General features: G+C 34.0%; 1 protein-coding gene across 2 annotated transcripts in view; it reads left to right on the forward strand.

The window, feature by feature from the left end:
• Positions 1–14540, forward strand: part of LOC128233653 (hemicentin-1-like) — a 28177-nt gene that overhangs the window by 11691 nt on the left and 1946 nt on the right. Inside the window, exons 3-14 of one of the 2 annotated variants that reach the window (XM_052947438.1) lie at positions 1570–1902; positions 4824–5117; positions 6850–7149; positions 8148–8426; positions 9551–9841; positions 10078–10395; positions 10523–10822; positions 10933–11073; positions 11383–11404; positions 11726–11814; positions 12183–12198; positions 12547–12626. In XM_052947438.1, the coding sequence (XP_052803398.1) occupies positions 1570–1902; positions 4824–5117; positions 6850–7149; positions 8148–8426; positions 9551–9841; positions 10078–10395; positions 10523–10822; positions 10933–11073; positions 11383–11404; positions 11726–11814; positions 12183–12198; positions 12547–12626 (2463 nt within the window). The remainder of the gene's footprint in view (positions 1–1569; positions 1903–4823; positions 5118–6849; positions 7150–8147; positions 8427–9550; positions 9842–10077; positions 10396–10522; positions 10823–10932; positions 11074–11382; positions 11405–11725; positions 11815–12182; positions 12199–12546; positions 12627–14540) is intronic. The other variant, XM_052947439.1, reaches the window with a different exon arrangement.

Raw genomic sequence — 14540 nt, forward strand, 5'->3', positions numbered from 1 at the left:
AAATGTTATCGAATGAAGATGTCGACCGATCCAATGATGCTAATCCGAAGTACAGTCAATCACAAACAAGCTTTATTTGACTGGGGCATGTAAGTGCCTGTGTCACTTATAATGTGCAGAAAATCCTCGTTCTCCCTTCATGCCATCAGTGTTGTGTACGTTTGTTGATAAAATCTGAACAGACAACATGCTTTTGGGTATACTGGCTATGAATATGTTATCATCTTAAAAAACAATGTATGGGCTATTGAGATTTCAAATGATGTATTTTATAACCCTTTGCTGGATTTTTCATTCGGTAATATTCATTAAAGTCAATCATAAATAAGAAGTTTACAAAAGTGTTCGCTAATGTGGGCTACATACTTGCAAGGCGACGTGGATCACAGACTTATTATGATATTTGAATACAAAATTGTGAGGTTATGTGCCTTATAGAAATGTTGAGTGATGTTGGCTAAAACGTGCTGGGAAGTGTGGTCTCAGAGGTGTTGTGTTGGTTACATAAGTGTTGGGTTGAGTAAATATTTTCGACTACCTTAGTGACAAACCTTCCATCTGGCCTTATTTTCCACCATAAACCGGCGTTATACCAACGTTATCTCCACCACTTCACCTCGTAACGATTGGACACGGTGGGCTTATATAGCTAGTTTTAGTTCACATAATGCTTCGTGTGTAGAGACTGCCCTGCTAAATGTACCTAGGTGTTTGTACCCGAAATTCTAAAATTAAATATAAGGGCAATAACAATTGAATATGAAAGTATTGAAACATAATATGTTTAAGATTATATCATTTACTTTGGTGTCTATATTCTGTGAACGATTCAGTTTGTCAAAAAACATTTGAAAACAATTATAACTGTCCGTCGCCGAACAAGTGTTTAAAGGTTTCAATTATTTACATATTATGTATATTATATGTATGACTAATTATATGTGATCATTATTTAAGGCTGTTCATAAAATTATATAGAAATCTTTTTCTAAAAACCGGAATCTAACTGTCATTGTCTCGTTTTCTAGCGTTTTTTCATACGGCTGCACCAACGCCACGGGTGTACAATGTCTTGTCTATGAAGTTCTCATTTGTTTAGCATTAATTTAATGTATTAAATTGATTTGTATGATTACTCTTACGAAGCTAATTTAACCTGGTATACCTATAATTTAATGGTAGCGCTTGTTGCCACTAACCAAGCTCAGGCACAGCCATTTCACCGACCGAAGTAAAACAAATTTATGTTTGTATCTAATGGAATTTACTCTTACCATTTACGAGATTTACTCATTTGTTAGATTGCTGATATTTTGTTTGTATCTTAAAATATATTTTACCTCACTACCTTAAACTTATATATAATAAACATAAAAATGTTATGTTTATTGTTTAAACCTAGTAACATCTACTAAAAGGAAATGAATGATTTCCTTTAAGTAAATGCTACTAGGTTTGAACTGTAATTATGAATGTATAAACAAATATAAATTTGCTGATTAGTGATAAGTATAGTCCATAATTATGGGTACTAGTTCTTACATTTAATTGTAACGTGTGTGTTTACAGTTGGCATAACATCGGTGTCTATGGTATTCCCGGCGGTCAGCCCCGTCTCTGTCATAGAACACACCGCCCAGCAGTTTCGGTGTGAGACATCTGCCGGGAACCCACAGGCCATCATGGAGTGGTACAAGGATAATGGTACACCGGACATGACGGATGACACAGAAATTATTTCCGGGAAAGAGACAAACACTAGCGCAAGTGGTACACTGTCTGTGACTATCGGTAAACTGACGTTGACTGTGCAGAGAAACGATCATGAGGTGGGCGTGTACTGCAGGGCAAACAACGGCGGGGCTTGGCTGTATTCCTTAAATGTGATTTTAGATGTTCAATGTAAGTATCTATTGTTGTACGCGTAGAAACTTCGTTGTTTCTTTCGCATAACAGACAGGACATCAATTGCAATGTCAATAACGGCTGTGATTGACTTTAAACAATTGTTGTCGTCTTAGATGTACGTTGAAAGTATATATTTTGTAGCACTTTTGTATTCAAGTGATATATTATACAAGTATTGCAGTAAAAACAACGGAGGGGATTGGCTGTTTTCTTTTAATTAGTCGAAGCTGTATTATAATGTACGCGAACAAATGCAGGGCGTGTATTATTGCAATGGAATGCCGGTGCCTTTATTTTTATTATTTTTCTTAAATGTACATTGCAAGTATGTATTATTGTACATTTGTACTTGTTGTCACACATGATCTCCGACAAATACTGTAATTTTTGTATTAACGCTCAAAAGAACAAGGTTTTCTACTGCGTAGAAACTGCTTGCCGACCACTTTTTAAAAGGCATATACATATGTCCATTGGGATTCTGTGTGTTGCGATATCATTCTGTTTATTCATTAAACAACATAAAGCGAAATGTTTACAAAACAAAATAATCAAAATTACGCACTTTGAAATCACAAATATGATTACTAATGGTGACACATCTGATGCTCTACCGCTGTGCCGAAACCTTTTGAATTAGTTTGTAGTATCATAAACTAGTATTAGTATTATATAGTATTTAATCCAAAAATGTAAATAAACGAAGGTGCTTTAATTATTTAAAGCATTCATCTGTTAATTTACTTTCATATATTTGATAATAATAAATCAGTAATTTGTCCCATAAAGAAAGAACAAACTCATTCAAGATATTGTTGAAAGCTTGCGTGGCAATTAAATCCGTTTTACTGCAATGGCGAGCGTTATTGTTTTCAAAGAAGTCATTTTTGTTAAAATTCGAATCAATTTCTTTAAAAACAACAATGACTTTACTATACTATCATTGACGGATTGTCACTGGACGATCTCTATTGATTTGTTAGAAACCTTGAATGAATGAATGAATGAATGAATGAATGAATGAATGAATGAAAGTCTTTATTTACAGAGGGTAACCCAATTAGTGTAAACTAATCTTCCTTGGGGCCCTCTAAAGCAATATTTGCATACATACAAATACATAATTATATAGCAATATAACAATAAGCATAACAAATTCAAAGTTAGCATTATTCATAAACATGATCAACATGATAACAATGTTACACAACAACATAATACATACATATGGCGGCAGAGGTTTAACTTACAGACTTACATATGGCCATATTTACAATTTTAGCTTTATGACTGTTGATTCGAATTAATCCACTTAGTATAATTTACTGTAAAACTTTTAATACTTTCGCTCTGTCTTATTTCATTTGGAATGTTATTCCATACTTTTACCCCAGAGTACGACATACTCCCTTTAAAAAGTTCTATATTTGGTTTGGGTATTAAAAAATCCGATTTATTTGAAGAACGTAAATGATTTGGACGCCTGACATTGTAATTGAACATATTTTGAATATATGACGGGACTGCATTTTGCGATACCCTGTACATAAATTTGGCTTTATGAAGTGAAACCCTCTGTTCAATATTAAGAGAATTAATTATATTCAAAGCCTCGCTTAAAGTGGTATATTGTTCACCTAGAATGATACGACATGCTCTTCGTTGTAATCGCACTAAAACCTGGATATTTGATTGTTTTGTACTACCCCAAATGATACTACAATAGTCAAGATGTGGTTGGACATAGGCTTTGTAAAACATTATTCTATAATTAACAGGAATAAATACTTTAATTCTTGATAATAGCCACAAATTACTTGATATTTTCTTCCTAAGAAATTTTATATGCGTATCCCATTTAAGGTTTTCATTTATATATATGCCAAGAATTTTATCACCTGTTGTGATTTCCAGATTTAAGTCTTTATATTTCAAATTTAGAGGTTGATTAACTAATTGACAATGAACATATGCTTCGAGAATTCCGATACTACCTCACATATTAAGATGATATCCACACGTGCCCTTGCAACCTTCTAACTATAAATATGAAATAATCCTAAAACAAAATACTTTTTCCCGAACGGTATATCGGACAACAATGTGAAACTATAGGGAGCCTAAGGGAAACTGCTTTAATTTTAAAATTCACTGATGTAATAGTCTTACCTGAATCAGGTAAAATATATACAAAATATAAGCAATACCTTATGCTCAGCTACTGAACAGCAAAAATATAGTTAGTTTAACGTTATCATAACATGTATCTTAATAACTGTCTACATGTTATTTTTTATATTTTCATTACATTTTGAGGGTGTGTCTGTGTCTGATTAGTACTAAACGTTTACATTTTTTCTTCATGGTCAGTTGTTTTTTTTTGCAATAATTAGTACGCATACATGTAAACTGATCTTACTTAATGCTTTGTAAACATATATACTACATTTTTTGTAATAGGTCTTCTTTATCAGACGTAATTAATTGAAAATACTGTTGCACGTTCGGTGTACGCCTTTAAAAAGTGATATATATCTGTGTATTGACCATATTCAAGCGTTATTTTACTTCAATCTTGCAATCTTTGATGAAATGTTTATGTGCAGATACACTTAACCTTGAGTTTAAAACATGTCATATTGTTATATAATGCTTGACTACAGACTTCTAGTTCTAGTAGATACACTTTTAGTACATGCCTGTTTTGGATAGAATTATCATTAAGTCCCTGCTTTACAAGAGTCAGAAATAATTCATCATATCTTTTACCTTCCTACTTCTTGTAAGAGCCATACACCATAAAACGAGTGAGCCAGATATCGTAATAACGAGCATCAACTTTATTGGGGTTCCGTTAACTTTACCCAACACATTACAATATTCTACAAACTGTATTTCTTCACCTCTTTTTAAAGATGAGCCCTCCACTCCGAAAGTATCCTACCAGGGTTCCGAGGTTACCTCCCCTTTACGGGTAATATTCGGGCGTTCCATGACGCTTATATGCAGCAGCATGGGGAACCCGAGCCCTACTTACACCTGGACATACCATGGTAGAGGGTCACAAAGTGGTCTCACGCTCACACTGGTCAGCGTGCAGACAAGACACGCCGGAACTGTCACGTGCACAGCAAGGAACAAGTTGACACCTTCTGGGGCGACAGCGGTTGATAAAACTCAATCGACAACCATCAACCTTCAGGTTTTGTGTAAGTAGGGTCAAATTAAAAGGAATGTGCAGTAATTCATTTTGTGTCAGATAAAAGGCTTTCCGGAAACAGCAATATAACAGCAAATGTAGCTGTATTATCCCTCTCGAACCTATAAAAATACCTGTTTAAATTTAAATCAAAGGGGATTTAACTCGATAGTGCTTAAATTCATCTCCCTTAGACAATATTGTTCTGCAGTGCGAATAAAATATAACTCATGATCTGTACATAACATGTGTTGGTACTATTTTTATGAATCGTTTTAGTATTCTAAACTATTTGGGTTTGAGTAGATTGCGTGATTACGACAAAATATAAGTATGTGAAGATATTCCGATAATACAGAGAATAATTTTCCAATATTAACTATGTACGACGTAAAGTTAATCTAACTCGCAATGCGAAACGCATAATGTAAACAGCAGATATTAAATTGTTTTTATTTTTAATTTGAATAACCCATGTAAGTTTTGTACCAATAAAATATCATTTTGGTTCTATCAGGCATAATTCATTATGCTTATGACTTCACTGAAACGTCATAAAATTACTGATTTAGGGATGTCATTAATATTTCTGCTATCTATTTTTTCACAGAGACTAAAGAAAAACATCCTTATTTTACCCAAACTATTTTGGAATCTTTATTTTTTATAACTGTAACGGCGTTACCAAAACAAAGGGAAGAACGAATGACCTAGGTTCCACACAACAAAAATAACTTATCATTACTTCACAACAACATCATTTGCTACATATTTCACACCAAGTTTTTAAATTACAGATCTGTTTTGATTAAAAAAAGACCTTACAGAAATGCTCTGAGTAAATAATTCGATCTTTTGTGTCATTCGACCCACAAGTGCTTTTTCGATGGGTTAGCATGAAATGTCGTCAATAAAGTGACTTAAGTCATATATATGTTAATATATATAATCACTTACGTGTAAAACCGCGTGCCATTGTCGAAGTATTGCATATTGCATATAATTTATGATATATATATACACACAAAACGACAGAAAATTGTTAATTTTGCTCTGAATCGTAAATATATAGTTCATGAAGATATGTTATACAATAATATTTATCATAGAGCATTTAAAAGAGTAGATCCACCATTTGGTTAAAAGAAGATTTTTTCTAAAAGTAAAAATACAAAATAAAACAATACATATGATTTATACGGTTTTATGCATTGTATAATGTATACTAGTGGAAAAACACCTTATACGCCCGGCCCAGATCATAGAATAAATATTTATATATATCATTTTACCTAAAATCACATAAATTCAACAAGCGTCATATATATATATCTCGGGCTTTTTTATCAGAGGACAAATACCGCATTATAATCTGTACCAGTTAAGCTCACTTTTTTCCGGATCATATCAATACATTTTGGCGTAGTCTTACTGTATTCTACATGTAGCTTCTCTACGTTCACAAGTTTGTGTCATCGACTGCTGCTATAAAAGTCGACAACAGAGAAACCACTATCAGCTCCAGCAGTTCCAACAACACGCCTAGACCACGACAATTAATTGAGAAGAATTGTAACTTCATTTGATCCGTATTTCTTCTGCTAACACCAACATGCACGACAAGCGGAACAACTATCTCGACCACTGCTATACAAGTCAAGTGCAAGCCGTACCAATTCAGCCAATCCATCACATAACACAAAAGTACACAACAAAATAATCGTACTTTTATTCTTCTTTAGATTCCCCGAGTTCACCCTCTTGTACCATCAGTGGAAAATTTATCTCGACCACGGCCATACTAGTGGAGGGCACAGACCGCATTATCAGCTGCACCAGTTACGCCAACCCGCCCCTGGTCACGTACATTTGGTCAACTCCGAGTGGTGGACAAGTGTCCGGAGCCAATTTGTCCCTGACCAATGTCAAGCACCCAGCTGACCACGGCCAGTACACCCTTACGGTCACAAACACAATGGACCCAACAGAAGAAAACACAGAAACGGGAACTAACAGCACAGCGTTCTCGGTAGATGTCCAGTGTAAGTTGTTTTTAAATAAAATAGGTAATTTATGTTTTCTTTTAATTAGATCTAAATATAATTATGAAACAGTTAATTTGGACTGTTATAACAAAGGAAAACTGTTTTAAATACTGTCAAATCTATCTTCATCAACTCGCATATTGTCAGTCGCATACAGCGCTGCATAAATTTACTTATTAAATAATTATTACGTATATGACAAGATACTGGAACAATCATAGTACTTATACTTCGAAATTGACGACAATGTATGCCAAAACTTGTTCAATACGGACTTAAGTCGGGCAATACGAGTTTTTGCCGTCGATTGGCTACTAACATCGCAAAGTACGGGATTCGAGGAATGGACCATTTTCATTGGCTGTCGAAACTCGCCCTAATATGAGAATGCTGTAAATGATTTAATTCGGCAACCATTTTATTTTTCGTTTTACCGACTGTTTTAAAAAAATATGTGCCTTGCTCTAAACATATTTGTAATTACAAGCCTATTGTATACTTGAACCACTTTGTATGGTTTGCTTTTTCAGTAATGTTTAACCTGTTTAGTGAATTTATGACAATTAATATTTTGGAAACTGACAAAATAGACGACGAAAGTGAAAACAATTTTGAAATTTCGGCGAACGATTTACGAAATAATCTCGAAAAACAGATATGGTTCTTTAGAATGTACAGTGCATTAGGCTTTGTTAATAAGTCTGTGCAATGTCACAATAAAGGATGCGTGTCAAATTCAGCAAAGCCAAGTCTAAAAAAGCAGAGTCAATGAATAAAAAGGGAAAATAAGCTTCAATATTAAGGTAAGATATTAGAATGTATTTAATCAAACTGTCGTAGCATATGTAATAGTTGTTTAATAAAATAATCGTAAATTAGGTGATTTCCTATTGACCGAATTATTTGCCCTCAGCTAGCAGTATTAGCCTTCGCCCTTCAATATGAAATCACATAATTAATAACATTATAATATTAACCACATATTTTCCTTGTAGTTGGACCTAAAGTGCAACTTCCTCAGATTTATGACATTTTGGAGGGCAGTGCCGTGAACTATTCATGTTCTGTCATATCTGGGAACCCTTCTCAGACATTCTTTATCTGGACGAGGTCATTTGACAGCAGGCAATGGAACAGCCAAATTTTCAGTATTACCTCTGTGCAGAAATCAGACGACGGCATGTACACATGCACCGCGTCAAACCATATGACGCCTACTGGATCTCCCGGCCAGACCGGAAATCATAGCGGAACCATGCACCTTAATGTTCAGTGTATGTATATTATTGTACAATTAGATTGTAAGATTTGCAAGAACTGTCTTTAAACCATAAATCATTATTAAATAGACGTTAGTCCAGGGTATTAATAAAATTGCGTACCATGTAAACCGCAATTTAAATAAGTTCATTACCTTTATATTATAGAATTTTGCTTAATTTGGCAATTTGTTTGGGAAGAAAAGTCCGAGTACTGTCTTGTATTGGTAGTGACAGGTAATCCAGAAACTTGTTTTAAAGTGATATGCATCCTTACATATATATTCATCGGGTTACTATATCATTATGAAAACGTATTTGTTGCATTATTATATTACCATACCCCCTTATACCAAGAAACAAATGTATATAAAAAAACAAACAAACCCTCTTGTAAGTCCCATTGAATTCACAAAGTTGATGGGGTGGTGTCATGGTTTTCATAATTTAATAGGATTAATTAAATGATTGGAACTTCTTGATTTGCAATTTCGAGAAAGATTCATAAATATTGTTCAGCCTATATGAAGACTAAAATTAAATTCTTGGACAAGTCTATATTGACATATATATTTATACTTTTCATTTTGTCCAGATAAATTGTTTTCTGTCCAATCATGGACGCTATATTCACAAGTCGTGCAAGTTTGCTTATGATATCTTTAACTCACAAAGCGATAATGATGAGGTATAATATTATTGGTCGGTCGATGTCCGTCTTACGCCGTCAAGTTCGATTATGTGTAGACGAGACAACATATCATTCACTTTGTCAACTCCTTTTCGGCTTTGTGAACTATGGCGTAATGTTTGTCTGATTAACCTTTACGTCTAGTTTGAACTTGGTTCTTGCCTATTTATACATTGAACGTTAGTTAATGGGTCAAAAATGGGTAGGTTTGACACATTCGAACGCTATTCAAATGTAATGTAATGTATGATTTCTACCAGTATAATCTGCTAAACGACATTACATATATGTAGGTATTTATTCGTATTGTATGTATATACAAATCTTAGAGTTGTTAATCACATTTATAGAATAAGCTTTGTGAAGAGGAAACGTACACTATATGCTTGCATACAATATTATGCCATAAAAAATATGTACTTAACGCTGTGCCAATATTGTTTTCTAGATAAGTCAAGCGTAACAGAGTTTCGTGTGACTGGAAACAGGCACGAAGCAAACGTAACAGAAACAGATAAAGGAAGTACGACGTTCACCTGCATGGTGGATAGCAATCCTCCATCAACCATCAAGATTAAAAAGGACGGTGAACTGAGAAAATCCGTCGATCACTCAAAAGAGCTGGAGTACACGATTGCAAATCTGGCATGCACGGATGCTGGGCTTTACACTTGTGGTGGTAGCAACCAGTTCAATTTTGACAAGCCTTCAGCAAAGGAGTTACATATGTTTGTTACATGTACGTTTACCAATGCCTTTTAGTTATCCGCATTTCATGCTAATATGATCTACTTGATCTATATGATCCTGCATTTCTAACATACCTATTGTTAATATTTTATTAAGATTCATTCACAAGACATAATTATTCCGTTATATCTATATAGTTATGTCTTATCTATATGATAATTTGTGAAATCAATGTATTTATCAGAGCAGTTTTATATTCTCTGGAAATATAGTTTCGTCTTTCAGGTTCACCACGGCGCCCTCCTGGCCAGGATATTAAGTTGAATTTTACAGCTCGATTACATGATAATGTAACACTGCAGTACACTGTGGTTGCGTACCCAGTCCCGATCGCCTCACAGTTCGTCTGGAAAAGATGTTTTGGCAGAAATATTTGCGTACAATTATCAAACATCCCCGCAAAATATGAAATTACAACAATGGACTTGTCGAGTAACTTGACCATTGTTGATACTGATATTGATGATTTTGGCGTATACAGTCTTTCAGTTAGCAATGGCATTGGCGAGGAAATAGTCGAGGATATATTTCTGCAGTCAGTCGGTACCAGTATAATGCAAATATTTAAAGTACAGTTATTAAGGTTTTATGTCCTATTGAGATTTAAAAATTATTCTTTTATTTTAATCTACAACTTTTAAATTTTATTTTTACATTATATACGTTTTAGATCCACCTGATACTCCAAGCTGGTTCATGGTGATTTCAAATACAGTCACGAGTTCAAGCGCTGTTCTATCATGGATTCCTGGACCTAACAATGGGTCTCCGCAAACATTCCAAATATCATATCGAGTATTAAATACTTTGGCGGATTGGCTGGATGTTAGTGTTCAACATAACGGAGAAACTGAGATGAACGTAACCCTTATTAGTTTAGATCCAGGGAGATCCTACTTTGCCAAATGTTATGCTATGAATATAGCAGGTGATTCAGGGAAACAAATACTAACATTCAGCACATTAAAAGGTAAAGCATTAGGAAATGTGTTAAGCTCATGCAATTGATTTTTATGGCAATTAAACTACTAATTAAGTTTAACGTACCGAACTAAAGATATTGTTGTTAACATCTTACAGAAGTTGCCCATGCTGAATCACATGTCGCTGTAATTGCTGGTGGTGTAACGGCTGGGGTTATAACGATGGTAGTCATTGTCGTCGTTTTCTGTGTTCTTCGAAATCAATATTCGTGTGCGTTCAAGGTCACACGTAAAGAAGGTACGATCTTTTGTTCTCTTTGCTTTGTATAAAGTCCATTTACTGATCAAAAACATGTACAGTATCATGTCCAGGTATAACGCGAATGAAGCTCGGTTTGGAATTATTGATGTTATTAGCAATACGTCCCAAGTCGATTGAACTTGCGATTGTCTATAATGAACAACATATTATTTTACAGTCCCTAAATGTGCCAAGTTTACATTGTGTTGCACAGTCATTCGTTCGGAATTGGAATTGGTACAATCCTTTATTGCCTACAATATGTCCTATTTTATTAATGGGGTTTTACTACTTTCTTATTTACAGATTCACGCTCAAGACCTACTGTGTAAGTTTAAATTGGGAAGGGACATTTCAGTAATGTATTTTAGAAAGCACTTATAAAGTGACATCTCTTGTTTTGAAATGTTATAATTTTCATTAATATGAACTATTGAAGAGTGGTTATATTGATGTCTACGACAAAAGTTTTTAATTTGTTTTTATTTATTAATTTTACATTTACCTTATAACCGGGAAATCTTGGAACGTAATCAACGTCAATCATATGACCACAGATATGGTTTTTTTTTATGAGTTAATTTTTTTCTTCCCACGTCCAACTTCAATGAACTATATCTGTATGTTTGTCAACGTTAAACCAATTCAGACCTTTTGCTGAGATTACTGGTGATAACGATGCCGTGACTTACGAAACTGTATCAGCGAAAAACAACACACCTGTTTACGACGATTTGGGTATGTATCACATTTCACTGTTTGAAAATGTATGTATTACTGTATTTTTTCTCAGTTAAGTAATGTTTTTAAAAATTGCTAGCTTATTTCCTGTATACTATGATGTTTGATTTCATGCGATTCAACAAAACAATATCCTCAATATTGACTCGTGTATTCATTTGCCTTGCAATGGTCAATATATTGAACCTCTCTTATTACCGTATCTCCCATAAATTAGCCCGACGCATTGTTTTAGGTATTTTGTTATGACCGGCCTTAATAATGAACTTATTCTTGTTGATTTATATCATAGCGCATAAGTTACAATATCATTAAATATAATGATTAAACTTTGACTAAATATTTGTCAATTATTGTTGTTTCAGGTGTTGGAAATGAAGGGTAGGAACTTATCTCATTTTCAGTAACGTAAAGGGATGATATTTAAAAAATATCTCGTATATGTGTCATTGTGCTATATTTTAGTGTATTTTTATCTACGTGTATGAATGCATTAATGTCAGTATTTGAGAGGTAACAGATAATCGTACAATAAATAGGTTGTTGTTAAAATAAATCCACATGACAGTTATTGCAACGTAAGAATGACAACGCAGAATAAATTGATTACACCAAACGTTCGTAACTGAAATGAAGCATAGCTCGCGCTTCACTGGTACAATAACTATTACATATATACAAGTTCTAAAAGTTTGATATATATCGTTGATATGAAGCTTCTGCTTGTAGACAGGATACTCCACACGTGTACATGCCGCTAGATGAGTCCAGGTCAAGTTCCGATCCAAACAAGGCGAAATCAAAGACAGGTACATCTTTTTTAACCTCTCAAGCAACAGTGTGTGTATACCACGTGATAAATTACGTCATATATGCTACGTCGGAAGGCAATATTTTGCTTAAAATAAAGACTTAAATCAAAGATCACATTTCGCTTACTTCACCATTTTAAATGAAACAAAGGCCAGTCTATGCAGCTTAAAAAGCCTCACCTTTGTTTTAAAACTGGAGTTAGATAAGGTGATTAGTTTCATCAAACACTTCGACAAACCTGTTTCCCAAACAATGTTTTGACAGTGCTCCGTCAGTCGGCCGTATCGTGAAAAGGTTTGTCGAAGTGTTATAAGAAACTAAACTCTCAATCAAAAGTTGGTAAAAAAAAGACAGAAGGCGGGGCTCCATAAGCTGCATGGACTGCGCTATCATTCATTTAAAATGGTAAAGAAAATGAAAATTTATCATTGTTTAAGTCGCCAATCGAAGCAAAATATTGCCTTCCGACGTAGCATTTATGACGCAATTTATCACGTGGTATTCACACACTGACCAAGTCTGAAAACATACAAAAAACATCAAATAATTAGAAATGAATTTTTAGTCGGGTAAAATTCTTTGTTTAACATCAGTGTTGGTTATTAAGTAAGTTCACTACTGATTAGAAAACATTGCTTCCTGAGATATCTAGGTGGCGGTAAAACTATCTCGATTAACAGTGAAACAAATAATTGCTCTTTTTAGGCGTATGCCCTATCAGTCCAATTGATATTGATTCCGCAAACATTTCTTTTCACTGCCGAAAAAGTATCGAAGTACCAGAACAAGCAAATATCACAAGTATATTTTTTGTGATCTGCCGTTATCCTGGCCTTTTTGAACGCTTAACCTACATTTTCTACTTCCGTTTGCAATCATTTCAAGATTTTGTTTGATTGAGAATGAGTTTACAAAGATACATGAACGTCTCCTGCCTCGCCGGGTGAATCTTTTATGAAAATGTATGTAGTTTCTCGTATGTTTTGCAAAAAATCTTAAATAGGTGATAAACTTGGTTTTATTACATGTCCAATAATGTCAGAGTGTGCTAAAAGTAAAACAGTATTATGACTCATAATGCTTGCAACAATAAAAATGTAATGGTATCGGTATTAAGCAGGAAATAATGTTCTGCCGACAAAAGTATCAAAGAACTGGACCAAGCAAATCATTACAAGCATATTTTTGTAATCTGCCGTTATTCTGGCCATTTCGGACGCTTTGACTAACATTTTATACTTCCGTTTGCGTTTTTTTCAAGATTTGTTTGAATAGAGAATAGAGATACATGGACATCTCCTGCCTCGCTTGGGATAGCTTTTATAAACAATTATGTAGTTTTCTTGTTTTTTTTGCAAACACTAAAATAAGTGATAAACTATGTTGAAATACATGTTCAATTCATGTCAGAGTGTGCTAAAATGTAATGGTATTAAGCAGGAAATAATGTTTGCCAACATCTGTAAAACGTTAACAAATAAAGCTTACTTTGAGGAAGGTTAATGTATACCATTGTTTTTAGTAAGTTTAGATAACTATTTATTAGGGTTTGCACATGCGTTTGGATGAAGTTTGTTTAAATGTTTTATAATATTTAGATTATCTCTGAAGACATATGTTTACTTAATACTCAGACTGATGCTCAGGAAGACGTCGGGTACAAATATAATATTCATTTTGTCTCTACTACTGACATAAACATCTGGTAGTAAAAATAAAGATATGAACACTGAGTCACAGACTAACCTTAACATATACATATTTGTCACTGTGTGTTAAAGAAATAAGACGGGTTACCAAAATTTAATTTGGCTAAGACACTTGAATGTCAAATATTACATTGCTTCGATGATGCAAAAACTTGCTGTGACGTGTTGCCTTACCATACCCTTAATAGATGTTTTGCATTG

This window comes from Mya arenaria, chromosome 5, assembly GCF_026914265.1.
Source record: "Mya arenaria isolate MELC-2E11 chromosome 5, ASM2691426v1".
In the NCBI taxonomy this organism is placed as follows: domain Eukaryota; kingdom Metazoa; phylum Mollusca; class Bivalvia; order Myida; family Myidae; genus Mya; species Mya arenaria.